This window comes from Cyprinus carpio, chromosome B6 (genome assembly GCF_018340385.1).
Source record: "Cyprinus carpio isolate SPL01 chromosome B6, ASM1834038v1, whole genome shotgun sequence".
Taxonomy (NCBI): Eukaryota; Metazoa; Chordata; class Actinopteri; order Cypriniformes; family Cyprinidae; genus Cyprinus; species Cyprinus carpio.
Window position 1 is genome coordinate 23464589 of NC_056602.1, and position 14007 is coordinate 23478595.

General features: G+C 36.7%; 1 protein-coding gene across 1 annotated transcript in view; it reads right to left on the reverse strand.

The window, feature by feature from the left end:
• The window catches only part of pdzrn3b (PDZ domain containing RING finger 3b), an 87340-nt gene extending 74551 nt beyond the window's left edge, over positions 1-12789 (reverse strand). Inside the window, exons 1-3 of the mRNA XM_042726364.1 lie at positions 11922-12789; positions 8884-8970; positions 5402-5509 (exon numbers count right to left, since the gene is read on the reverse strand). Of these exons, the coding sequence (XP_042582298.1) occupies positions 5402-5509; positions 8884-8970; positions 11922-12635 (909 nt within the window). The 5' untranslated portion in view covers positions 12636-12789. The remainder of the gene's footprint in view (positions 1-5401; positions 5510-8883; positions 8971-11921) is intronic.
• Between the last annotated feature and the right edge of the window lie 1218 nt (positions 12790-14007).

Below are 14007 nucleotides of genomic sequence, written 5' to 3' on the forward strand. Positions count from 1 at the left end.
AAATAAAATATTTTAAGCTATCTATTTTTTTTTTACTCTACTTGGCAGTCTATGGGACAGTCACTGGCCTCCAGGTTTTCATCCAAAATATCTTAAATTGTGTTCCGAAGACGAACAGAGCTTTTACGTGTTTGGAACAACATGGGGGTAAAGTGATTAATGACAAAATTTTCATTTTGGGGTGGAGTATCCCTTTAAGAACACTTTAAATCCAAGCCCTTTCTATACCACTCCACCCAAAACCAAAGAAAGATCCTAGGGACTACCAAAAGCCTACATCATCTGAAGTTGAAATAAAGTTCCCTCAAAGATTCAGGGCATCCCGAATCTCCCTTTTTATAAAACCAACTGTACATTTTATACATGTTTTCCTCCTCTGTCCTTCATTACAGCTGTGATTTACAAGGTTCTTCTAAATCATCAGTGGACAAGAATGCTAACAACCTGAGTTCAAAGGACTGAGGACTCATCTGCATGCTAGCAATGGGCCCCATCCTCTCCAGACTCTTAACATATCTATTCAAGCTGCCACTCTTTTCATGTTGCCACTCACCCCTCACGCCATTTAACGCCACATCTGACAGCGAGCACACACTAAAATAACTGAAAGCACCATTGGGTGTTAAGTGGTGCACTGTGAGTAACATTAAGGCTATATGGACTCAGTAAAAGATAAAGAACCACTGGTGTTACTAGAAGGCTGTACATGTATTATATGTATATATAGCACATTTGAAACAAAAGAGTTATTTTGCTATTAAAGCATCTGTCCAAATGCTCTTGTATTTGATAAGGATGCAAAACTAGCCTTGCATTATCTTTAGGAAATGTAATAAAATGCTAATTAAAAGCCAAATAAAATGATAATAAAAAGCAATAATCAATATATACTATACTACAATGACAAAATCATGCCAAATGTTTTTCAAATATTCCCAGCTATACTCAACTCTTATTTGAAAACAGACAATCTTCTGTTATGTTGGGGCTCTTGCTTCTTTCAGATGACAAACACTGGCTTCTCAGTGGAGCTGCTTTTTAAAGTCTGGTTGTTGTTCAACCTCTGACCTTTGTCTGTTTGCAGGCTTTTACAAGGTGACATTTACAACCTAGTCTATCTCTATGACCTCTTTCTACCCCAACACATCCAATGCTCCTGAAGATAGCCCTGACCTACACTTGGATATAAAAAAACAAAACATGGTTTTATGACAAAAACACAGTAAGACACCAGCAGCTAAAGTTACTATAGCCATATACTGTACTCCCAACACCCCTTAGGTTGAAATGAAATAGAAAACCTACATTAGCTGCACCAAACAGTATACTTAAAGGTGGTGTGTGCCATTTTGTTGTGGTTAAATTTGTTTTATATCCTGGCTAAATGTTTAGAGACAACTATGAGTAAGCCATTTGTGGGTTGATTTCCCAGACAAGTTTAAACACTGTAACTCTGCAGCACTTTAACATAGCTCTGTTAATTTGAGTGGTCTGAAATGTAAACTTCTGGCTCGACCAATGGCGAATGGTGTAAGACTACCTGTTTTATCATACAATGGCAGACTGGGGTCCATGTTTGGAAAACTACTCCATTTGATGATACTAGTGCAAAGAATGTTTTAAAATTGAAAATCGATTTTTTTTTTTTACTATATAAAAATTGTAGAATTGCACAAATTAATTTAAAAAAAAAATATTCTAATGTTAGGACAACTGACTGCACTAGTTTTCTAGGCATCCCTGTGATATACAAACAATCACAATTTAAATTTAAAGCTGAGGTCTGGAATAAAGATGTTTTTCCAAACACAAGCGATGTGTTAAATCCAATCATGCATAAAACAAACTGTCGCAGGCAAACACGACTACTATGTGTGAAAATTTTTGAACAGTGTGGAGAGCAAACACAGCACCGTTTTTTTTTTCTTTCCTTTTTACATCTTTTTTTATGAGGAAAATAAATGTCTACAGCGAACAAGGCGCTATTCATCCACTGAATTATCTGAGCCTGCCTCTCTGGTGCTTAACAGGGACATCTGCCATGATACTCCTCCATTTGACGGCCGTGGGAGATTCTAGATCTTTATGGGCATGTCATGTACGTGCACATAACATCTCTGAGGCCAAAAGAAGATGAAGAATAAGGGGATTTTTCATGATTTTTCCAATTCACTCCCTATAAGATGTGAGCAATTAAACATTCCTTCACTTTCTATATAGTCGGGCAGTGAAATTTATTTGAGCTCGTTCATAAGGGCCAGATGATCTGTGCAGTGTGTTCCTGACTTGAATTTCTCATGTTCGCTCACTGAGTCACACATCACTGCAGCTGTCAGGAACATGTGCACTTTTAAAGAATTACTTGATGAATCTTGGCCAGTAAGATGAAACTTATATATTGGGCATACCTAATTAAACCCTTTTGAAAAAAAAAAGGAACATTGACATTGAAGAAACAACTTAAAAGGATATCATAATTTTATATAAACAACATGCAGCAAGGTTCTACACCTCAAAATAACAGTAACATCTATAGCATCTATGCACAATTGCCAAGGAATACAAGTGTATCCAAATGAGCTGTGGGGAAAAAGGAAATAAATGGATAATCCGTATGATGGATGAAAAAATGCTGATGTAGCAAGAGAGACAGAGGAGTGCTGGGGCCTCGAGGAAGATATTTAAACAGCAAACTCCAGCTGAATCTAACTCTCATGGACTATAAAGTATAGGACTACAGGGTGTTGGTTTAAAAACGTACAAGTGAAATTTCAATGGCAACAAAACTTGCCTAATTCTTCCCTTGTGATTGTATTTCTACAGAAAGCCATTTCTCAAGTCAACATAATATGCAATACCACCTGAGGTGTCAAAGTATCCTTATTTTGGATATGGATTCTAAAGAATCTATATTTTGATCTCAGAGACCACATTACCTCAGGTGTCAACCAAAGCAAGAAAAGCATTATCATATCTTTTTCGAATGGAGGAAACATTATTAAAGTAGTTTTAAAACCTGCAATAAATCTCCTGAAGGAAGCAGAAAATGTTATTCCCATGTACACATGATCCAAACTGACTGCACAGGGTGGGAACAGCTTTGCATTGTGGGAGAGAGTTTCTGACTATAAATTTTAAAGGTCTACTCAATAGACTGACCTGGGGCTTTGTGCGTCATGTTGCTTATGTATTTACATCCTCTGGCACGCATGCTGACTCACCTTAATTATTCAAAAGACAATGACAAAAAAGTGACTGTGTAGGTCTAGTGCCATCCTAGAGCAAAATATCTTGAAAAAGCTTACACAACAATGAAAATAATAAACCAGTCACAGATAACCCTTCTCAAATATCTATGTATTGTTAAGTTGATGTTCTTTTTTAAAAAAAAAGAAAAAGCAGAGATGTAGGTGACATCCATAAAAACCATAAGGAACACTCTCGAATATCACGGCAAAGCAACAGTTGGCATACTAAGCACAATCCAAAGCTTTTCCCCTCACTCTGGCCCCTTCCTCCAAGTAAGTCATACTAGCACATTTCCGCCCAATGCATTAACCAATCTGGGACCCAAGCGTCCCCCAGTTTAGTGGTCTTAAGTCACCAGGTGCTGAATGTATTACTGTCACCTTAGGTGGCTCAATCTATCCATTGTCTCAAGGGCTTAAGGCATATCTAAATGAACAGGAGAGTTTAAGACACTTACGGTTAGCACACTGCATGTGGCTGCACTTAAAAGTTAGTATAAGAGCAGGTACGACTTCCTCATCCTACATACTGCGTATTAGGGCTGCACGATAAATCGAAATGGAATTGAAATTGCGATTCGACAGAATCTGCAATTGTCATGCGTATCTTTTAGTGAAGCACGGTTCTGTGATCAGCAGTAAATCTCCATCCAAAGGCCAGAGGGCGCTCTCGCGTTGAAACTCCAAATACGAGTGTGCCTTACACATTCTGAAATGCCTATAGCGGAAGCTGGATAAACAGAAGATTTAACTGCTTTTATTGATTCAATGTGACTAATAAACACACGATTATGACACTATATTGTTTATCTGAGTTATTATTATTATAACTTACATAAAAATAAAGTATATTTATAATGCAATGCCTTTATCACTGCTTAGAATACTACGAAATATGTCGCGTGCCTTATTCTGTGTAAGAAGCCACATCATCTCACAGAAGGATTTATTTCAGACACTTATGAAGTGAGTCTGGAGTAAAAAAACGTTATTAAATGTGGTATTTTCACATGCTTTCAGATGGAGCAGCATTTACTACACAGAGCCGTAGTTCACTGAGAAGCTATGCAAACAGCTGTCATTATCGCGAACAATTTCATCGATTTGATAATCGCAGAATAAAATCGTCTGCAATTTTTTTTGCATTAACTTGTCAGTGAACTACAGCTCTGTGTAGTAAATGTTGCTCCATCTGAAAGCACGTGATGATGATTTACTTCTGGCTTTACTAACAAAATGCACATGACAATCGCATTCGATTAATCGTGCAGCTTGACTGCGTATACTTGATGTCAAGCGCAAATTAATAAATCTCTCAAATGAAAAGTGATGTTTTCAACTAACTCATGATGGGAAAAAAATCTTGCGGTGAAAGCAACCATATACGAAGTGAAAATATTTACATTAACTTAGCAAAACAATTGTACAGACCCGGGCCATATTTATAACATGCTACAGTGAATTCAATGCATTCGTTATACCACACTTGAGTTTCATGCTGCTATAAAAGCAACCTTTGTAAGCCTGACTTTCTGTGCACCCTTAAAAGTGACCACTGGGAACTTTTGGCCTTTGTAAACAGTCCAGATTTTGTTCCTAGGTAAGAGAGAACCTTCTGACCCGGCCAGCCAAGCAGGATTCCTTTACAAGTCAGTAAACAACATCTAATAAATTTCAATGAACAACCAAACAAAGATATTCTGAAATAGTCAGGGCTAAAAGATTTTAACAGGAAGTTTTTAACAGGAATTTTGTAAAAGCAGTTACCTCCAAGCCATTTTTAGGGTATAACATGCATTAAATATTTTATTTACAGGTATTTATGTTCAATACTGGCTGTTCCTTTCAGGATGAGCTGTAATTGGCAAAAATCTTAGATTTAAAACTTTGTCCCAGATGGTGCAACACATTTAAAGTTTCTGTCCCAACCAACCATTATTTGCAACAAAACAACATTACACTACACATCTAACTGGTCCAAAATCTCCTTAACTGTCAATGCATATCATATACAATATGATTGGGTCTATTTGTGCCACTATGCACAACAATTAGATTTTTAGCATGGAAAGGAAATCATAAATAAATCTCTCAAGTTGTTGCATTGCATCTTGGTTAGGCTAGAGTATCTGGCATAAAACAGAAGCACTTACCTCCATTATCCTGTCATGGATCTGCAAACCCCCTTCTTTATCCGCCGGTCCATTTTCCACAATCTTCGACACAAAGATTCCTTCATTCGAAGTGCCATCTTTATTATCCTGCAATTCAAAAACAAGGCAGCAATATTTAGTTAAAAAAGATCAATAAATCTGAATTACCATCCAATAAACCTCTTTAGTAAGGGTTATAGATGCAAAGTAATTTTTATTGCAAAATAAAAATAAAATGAATAACAAAGACATACACACACCCTTTAAGACACATCCAAAACACAAATAATTGTTTGCAGGTGTACAAGCGATGCTATCCATTGTTTATCTTCTCTGCAAATGCATTGTCAAATGAAAGCCATATTGTGTTCGTAGGAGGATTGGGGTGACTAAAAAAAGATGATCGGCATTCATTATATGAAACTATAACCTGGACAGGAAGGTTATAGTAAAACCTCTGCAAAAATATTGCTAAACCCACCCCCAAACCACATCAAACCACATTAACTCTGTGCCATGTTGTGTGACACTGTGCTGTAATTTTTAATGGAAAACTTGAGAAACCGCAGGAAGTCAAACTGTGAACTCTGCAGTTAATTACTGTAAGCCCTTCCCTCTTACCCATTACAACAACAACATCCTTATTTACCAGAGAATCCTATCCCAACAAATTAAGATATGTTGTAGAATAAAATTACATGAACTCTGTTAACAAAATTAAGTGACCTGATGTCCTAAACTAAAGATGCAGTACTCTAAAAAGAAGTAGCTAATATTTAAATAGAAAATATACAAAATGAAATGTATAAAATACAAAAATATTTGCCCACTGAATGCTGTGATTAAATAATCATAAGCATTCCAGAGGGAAAAATAAAAACTGTTTCCTACTATTCTTGGCACCTTTGAAATTTAAAATGCTTTCTAAATAGGCAGCTCACTAAGTTTTAGGAACATATCTAAGGTCTTACTAGCAGACAGGATGGCTGGCATGTCAAACATTTGCTAGGGAGGGGTCATGGCCACGTTGAAGTAGTTGTACAGTTGCTAAGAGACACAGACATTTGTGTCACTCATTAGTGACTGACCTCTTCCACTTTAGCATAAACTCAGCCATAGTAATTTGTGCTATATGCTATAACAGTGGTGATTTTTTTTTATAAATAAATAAAGCCTTGTCTTTGTGATGAAGCAACATCTGGGTTTTAGAAGAAGCCTTGGAAACTTGGCTGTTGTATTAGTTTTCCACTTTGGAAGGTTTTTCTGCAAAAGTCCAGTTCAGACCAAAGTGCGTCACACTTCTATTTCAGACGAACCACAAACAAACACTTCTTAAATGGCTTGGTGCTTATTCACACTGATATGGATACCACAACTACCACTTCAGGGTAGACCAATGTACCAAAGTGGCACTTTATATGTTAGATATAATTTATGTCTGTATTTTCCCAGTTGCCATTTCCACTTAAAGTTAGTTATCCAGTGATACACTGAGAATCTGAAATAACCTGACAGATATTAAAGGTCTGTGTCATATTTTGTTGTTTATCATCATAATTGAGGTTTGGTTAAAACTAGCTCAAAATCTATTAATATATGTATGACATGAGGTAATCTAGGCACTTAAAATATCTTTATATATATTTAAAGCGGTCAGATGATTCCATTTAAAAATGTTCCTTTCTCTTTGGAGTGTTACAAGCTCTTGGTGCATAAAGAAGATCTGTAAAGTTGCAAAGACTAAAGTCTCAAATCCAAAGAGATATTCTTTATAAAAGTTAAGAGTCAACCACGCCCTCCTAAAACGCCTCATTCTAACATGCCCCCATGTCTACGTCATGATGTGAGATGTGTGCAGTGCATTTTATGGAGGATAAGCACTGTTTCCTGAACCAGTAGCCTACAATGCGTCTGTGGCACAAAGGCTGTTTCTAATAAAGTGGGGCAATTCCAACTTTGCAAGGACAGTCTGGTGCCTCTGACTCACAGCCTGTAAGTATGTTTACATATTTAAATAATTTGCCACTAATGATTCAAACTCAAATTTTGGGCAGTGTAGAGTAGTGCTTGTTGTTGTTTTTTTTCAATCACAAATGCAGACATGGTTTAATGTTTACGCAGCGCGATATGCAATGTGTAAAAAGACAGTATAAGTCATTATAATCAGTAATTATGCCCCCACTGGATGCAACAAATTTGTTTGTAATGGGTTTTATTGGTTTTGTCTCGTCATGCTGGGAGACGGCATCACAGTATGGTAAGGGGCATAACATTTCCGTCACACGCTTGAGGTATTTGGCAAATCACAACACACTGGATAGCTGGACAGTCATCACACAGCTCGCTTTTCAGAACGATGAGCTTTGTAAAAATCGACACGTTTCAGAAAGGGGGGGCATAGAGGAGCAACATTAATGTACATTATGTGGAAAATAATGTGTTTTTTGAACCTTAAACCACATAAACACATTGCATTACACCAAATACACAAAATAATGTTCTTTTTAGCAACGTCATATGACCCCTTTAAAATATGCATTATCTGAGATTCCTAAGTTTTTACATTAGCCAAACACTGCTGAGCTAAAAATCCTTATTTTAATAATCTATCAACACATCTGCATGTTCATGGTTACTTGTTGTCAGTTAATGTCACATGACATGCAGGTAAACAAAAAGTGTTTATTTTAATTGTTTTTATTTTTAATCATTTATTTTATTTTATTTTATATTTTTAGGATTTAATTAATTATTAGCTGTATAAACTAAATGGAATAAGCCAACAGCTGGCTATCCATCCAAAGTTGTGAATTTAACTTTGCAAAATTGGAATATCGCATAAAACATTTGTGAATAAGCACCATTTTCATCAAAAGAGTCAAAAGAGAACAAAATCGCGCTTCCTGACAAATGGCATCAAATATCACTAAAAAAAGTAGGAGAAGCCACTAAATACATTAATTTTATATATAATAAAAGGGAGCAGATGAAACACATTAAATGCGGTCATTGGTTTTGGAGGTGGATGCATGCTGTTTGGGTAGTTCTAGGAGGCAATAATAGAGAAATACTTGACTTCAGACTTTGCTCAGGCATTTAAGAATGATCATAACATTTCAGATGCTGTGCAACAAGATCGGTCTGCTGGTTAGTCAGGTTATACAGTCCCATAGTGCAAAGTCACATGAATTTTGATGTGCATGGAGGAATTTATTCATAAAATGTGTTTCCATCTCCCATTATTATCATTAACAATTTTTCGCACAAGTAAAAAACCACCTCAAGCGAACGTAAAAACTTTTTTTGCAAGATTACCTGCAGCCTACCGCCCAATCACAACCGATCCCCATAGGAATCCTCGATTGATATTGCTTAGAAAGTTTATTATTATTTTTTTTTTTGGTGTTTCCAATACTCGTCTCTGATGTAATATTTCAAAATGTGCATAAAAAACAGGGTGAGAGAAATATTTCTAAACTTACAGCACATGGTCGTCCCCCAACGATATTGAAGCCTAAAGATCCAGACTCACGATGGAGTATAGCTGCGACGCTTTTGGTCTCTCCACCCTGTTAAAAGAGAAAATCATATTAATTACGCACTAATTCACACATACGTCTATTTAAAACCTTTGAAAAATGAAAAACACCAATGAAATTACGAAGTATTTCCATTTGGGAAGTAGAAACATTTGAGCTTCCAAACATAATATGTCAAATGTAACCCTTCAGGGTGTGTTTTTATAGTACAAGCTCTTAAATCATCTGCAGGTATCACGGTTTACATTTGACTGTGACCAAAAGTGGTGCGTGACCAAACAAGTAAAGAGGTACACCTGTTAGAGTCATTAAACATCATGTTCTGCAATCTACATAATTCTTCTAAGCTTGAAGCATCTTGGAAAAGGAGCTGTCAACTGGCCGGTGGCTTTAAGGGTTAATGCTTTGTTGCGTGCTCATTAGGTCGAGTATATTAACACACTTGCAGCAAACGGCTCTCTCAACAGATGAACGACGGAACGTAGAGAAACAAGTGGTGTCAGCATTTTATTCTTCACTGCATTGGATCAGCGTCTAAAGCAGCTGTCATTTCTGTGGGCCACAGAATACAGTGTCTAAATATAATACTGACATCAGTGGCATGTACAGTGTCCTCTTTACTATCTTTGCTGAGTGTATGCAATGTATGCCTCCTAGTGAGGAATGTACCCCACTGGGCCAGGTCGTGGGAACAAGTCCCATAATTCCAAGGGAAACAACATCCGTAGAAGGCAGCGACTCCACTTAAAAGAAATGCACATCACTGTATGTCAGTGGTTTTCTGCTATTATGTTTCAGTTTGATTACTGTAAAAGAACAGGGCAGCTTGGTAAATAATACAAGTGTGGAATGATGTCAGAGCATGACTCATCTAAAGAATAAATTCTCTTGAACTGTGAAAACAAACAAACATATACATACTGTATATACTGCATAATACATGCTGAAATGCTCCAGTGATGATTTGAAAACTCTTGTGATATCATTTTTTTTTTCTTCTGGAGCAGCTGGATCAACAGCCCAGCGTTCAGCAGACAGGCCCAATCCTGCAAATGTCAGCTCCCCATCATCGCCCTCCTTTTCCCAGCCCTGCGTTGCTTCAACTCACTTGACTGATGAACCATGTGATGGGAACAGCAAGAGAGACTACATTCCCCAGCAGGAAGGCAGTTGCTGGCACTAAGACATCATTCAGACCCCTTAAACATGTTCACTCACTGGGAGGTTGCCTTAGGATCTTGTGCTCCTTCATAGACCGGTCAAGGGAGGTTATCTGTCACAAGTATAACTCACTGACATTTTTCCATGCTCCGATGGTGTCCTGAGGTGAGAATATTACAGCTAATCTGAAGGGCATCGCACTTGATGTAAGGCATGGCAAGGACATACTGCACTATATTCATGGCACAGGAGTACGAAGTACTACCACAGCACTAAGAAAATTCATAATCTTTTTTCAAATCTTCATAAAGGGGTCATGACCACATGAACTCAAGTACCAAATTATAATAAAAAGCACTTTCAATTCCAACCAAGTACAAAACAAAGTATATACCAAAGCACATGGAGTACGAAGTATACACCAAAGTACATACCACATGTACTTAAGTACTTGGTGTGAATAAAATACTGTACTTTTTTTTTAAAATCTCATTCAAATATTAAAACCTCATAAAAAAAATATACAAATGTAATACCCGTTTTATTCTTAGTCACATATCCAAATTTAACACCATCTTTCCACCATCAACAATGACTTCAACAAAGCCTTAAACACCTTAAACCATCTAAAAACCACTAAAAATTAAACGAAATTAATGAAGCTCCCAAAATGTCACACGCTATGCAACATGTTTTCTTGCCTGAAACCTACGCTAAACTAGAAGGTTTACATTAAAACCAATGAAGTCTACACTTCAAACCAGCTTAAGCAGTGTATATCAGGGCTGGAGGAAATCCTGACATAAAAAAATCTAATCAATCAAAAAAAAAAAAAACTTGTTTATGAGGCAACAAATAGAAATCTGACATTAATATCACCAGACACACATGAATATAATAATAACAACAACATAAAATTGCCCATAGAATCTGAATATAAACATCAGTAGTTACAATTTTTAATCTTGTTTCCTCTGCCTCCAAAATCGCTCGAAGCGGGTTTCTTCCCTAGTAAATGGAAAAGTAGGAATGGAGCTACAGTTGACGGATTGGAACGCTTTGAGCGAGGATGTAAAACGTCCGTCGCTCCGCTCCGCTCCACTCAAAAACTCCAGGACAGTATGCGAGTTGATTGAATTACACTGGTTTGGCCAACTGTTTTCGTTGGCAGAGAAGAAATATACGAAGTCACTATCCAAATTTGACTTAAATGTAAGTCACTGGATATTAATTACTTGTTTAAGTCTGTTTCTAGAACTATAAAAAGCTAGCCTATATCACACTTGCAATCGACAAGTTATGTCAACAGGGCTGTGATTACCTGCAGCCGGTTGCCTACCGCCCAATCACAACCGATTCCCGTAGGAGAGCTTAGAAAAAAATTAAATTAGATAGTTTGAAGCTTAACAACTCTGACTATAAACGTCTAAATAAATAAGGAGAAAGAACAAGAACAAAAGCACATTAAAACTTTTTTTTTTAAGAAAAAATAGAGCCACAATAAAAAATAAAAAAAAAAACAGCAAAATACAACAACAGCTTCCATATATATGGAAGCATTGTTCTCAAAACGTGCCTTAAAAATGCCACGGTAATTTCTGCTAAAATACAATAATTAGCCTAGTACTGTAAAACCGCTACATATTATGATGAGACTTAATTGAAGTTACTTTTAGAATCTTTATTCGCTTATTTGATGACAGAGGTGACCAATACTTCTTTACCACAGTTTCACTGTAGTAGTACAGAAAACTATGGTCACCATGGTAAATGTTTGTAACATTTGAGTTATTAAGCTGTTGGCAATATTGTTCTCTTACCTTACACGGTGGAGAGAGGCTCTTGGACAGAGAGTCAATCCTGGCGCTGTATTCAGTGAATTTCTTCTGATACTTCAGCGCTGTCATCTGAAGCTCGTTATGAACCGCCGACAGTTGAGCCAAAAGCGATTTCTCTCTTTTAGTCGATTTGAGAGCTTGTTTCTTCAGCTCCTTATCCAAGCTGACAACTTTCCCGTGCAGCGCGCCGTTGTGCGCTTTGAGGGCTTTCAGACAGCAGTGGTTGTCCAACTTCTGCTCCTTATGAGTGAGCATCAATCCGCATCCACTCTCGCATATCCCGACCGCTCTGTAATCACACGATTCACGCATGTGAGCATCCATATCTTTAAGGTTGAGCACTTCGCTGCAGCCCTTATTCCTACATTTGGCAGGGGAATAATCGCACATCTCCGCGTGCTCCGCCAGATGCTGGAGTTTGACGATCTTCTCGCAGCCCCGCGCGTGATTGTCACATTTAATGTCTAACTTTAATATCAGGTTTTTCAGAGGGAGGACGTGGTTGAGCTCTTTGGTGGAGATCCTTTGGCATTTGACCGGGCAGCTGCTCTGCTGGACGACCCACGGCAGCACACAGCCGGCGCAGAAGACGTGACCGCACGGGGTAGTGAGAGGATCCTCCAAAACTTTATTACACAAGTTGCATTTGAAGTCTGGGTCCACAGCCCCCTTGAAACGATCCAACTCAAATCCCATTTTTGTTTTTTAAAAAAGGGAAAATCCAAAATGGAACCGGGACTCCCACAGAATAGCACAGGGGTTTAATCGCTATTGGGACTAAGTCATTAGAAGAGCTCAGAGAAACTGAGTAGACTAGTACGCGCACTTCTACTGACTGAACTAATTGCCTGAGACTTCCATAAGTGTGGGGGTTCCGTCAAACGATCCCTTTAGTGTTGCGATGAGGGTAAGCGTTTTCTCTCACTTACGCGCACAAAACGAATTAAATTAGACCACCACAAAAAATTAATACAAACAAAAAAAGCACAAAAACACTAGCCTAAAAAGTTAAGCCAAACTTAAAATGCATGAAAGTTGTTCCCTACATATCATTCATACAAAGAATTATACCACAACCACACTTCACAGTTTACATATATATACAGTACAGGTCAAAATAGGTTTACACAGAGACCAGGGCAAATAGACAAAGTTCAAATATACACACATTACATATAAAAACTTTTGCTTTTGGGTAGTTGTCAAAAAGTTAAGCCAAACTTTGCATGAAAGTTGTTTAATATATATGCAAGCACACTTTCATGATATTTTTTAGTAAAAGTTTTTTTTAATATATATTATATATATATATACATATATTATAAATTAAAAAAAATAAAATAACAAATTAAAAAAAAAATAAAAAAGTAATCAGAGTGGGATTATTTTTGAAAATAATTAAATTAACATGTTAATGGTGAATTTAGAAATTTTAAATGATAACATGATTAATGAAAAAAATAATAAAAAATGTTTTTTTATTTATCATTTTTTAAATGATAAATAATTACATTTATACTCTGTTTTAACATTATTTACACAGAATCAAATATTATCAGATCCAGAATTTTTAAATATTTAACATTAAAATATTTTGTTATATTGTATACCAGTTACTATATAAGTTTTTTGCACCCTTGTTATTCTTGTTTTGTGAAATATTTTGCATTATTTGTATGCAGGTGCCACTTGTTTTGACGTTTTGTTATTTAATGCAATGACATTCATGCATTTTAAATGTGGCTTAAGTATCTAAATATTTTTTTTTGTTTGTTTTTGGACCATATCAGATATACCTTTTAGATAAAATTCATAAATGTAACTAAAGACACACACACACACACACACACACACACACACACACACACACACACACACACACACACACACACACACACACAAAAAAAAAACAAAAAAAAAAAACTGCCATTAGATTAGTTTATGCAGAGCAGCTGAGAAGCTCAAGATAGATTACAGATTTCAAACTCTAAAAGCCCCAAAGTTAAAGATGCTGCTTCACATCCTCTCGGTTTGCATGAGTTGCCAGTGATGCTTCTTAGGGGGAAAA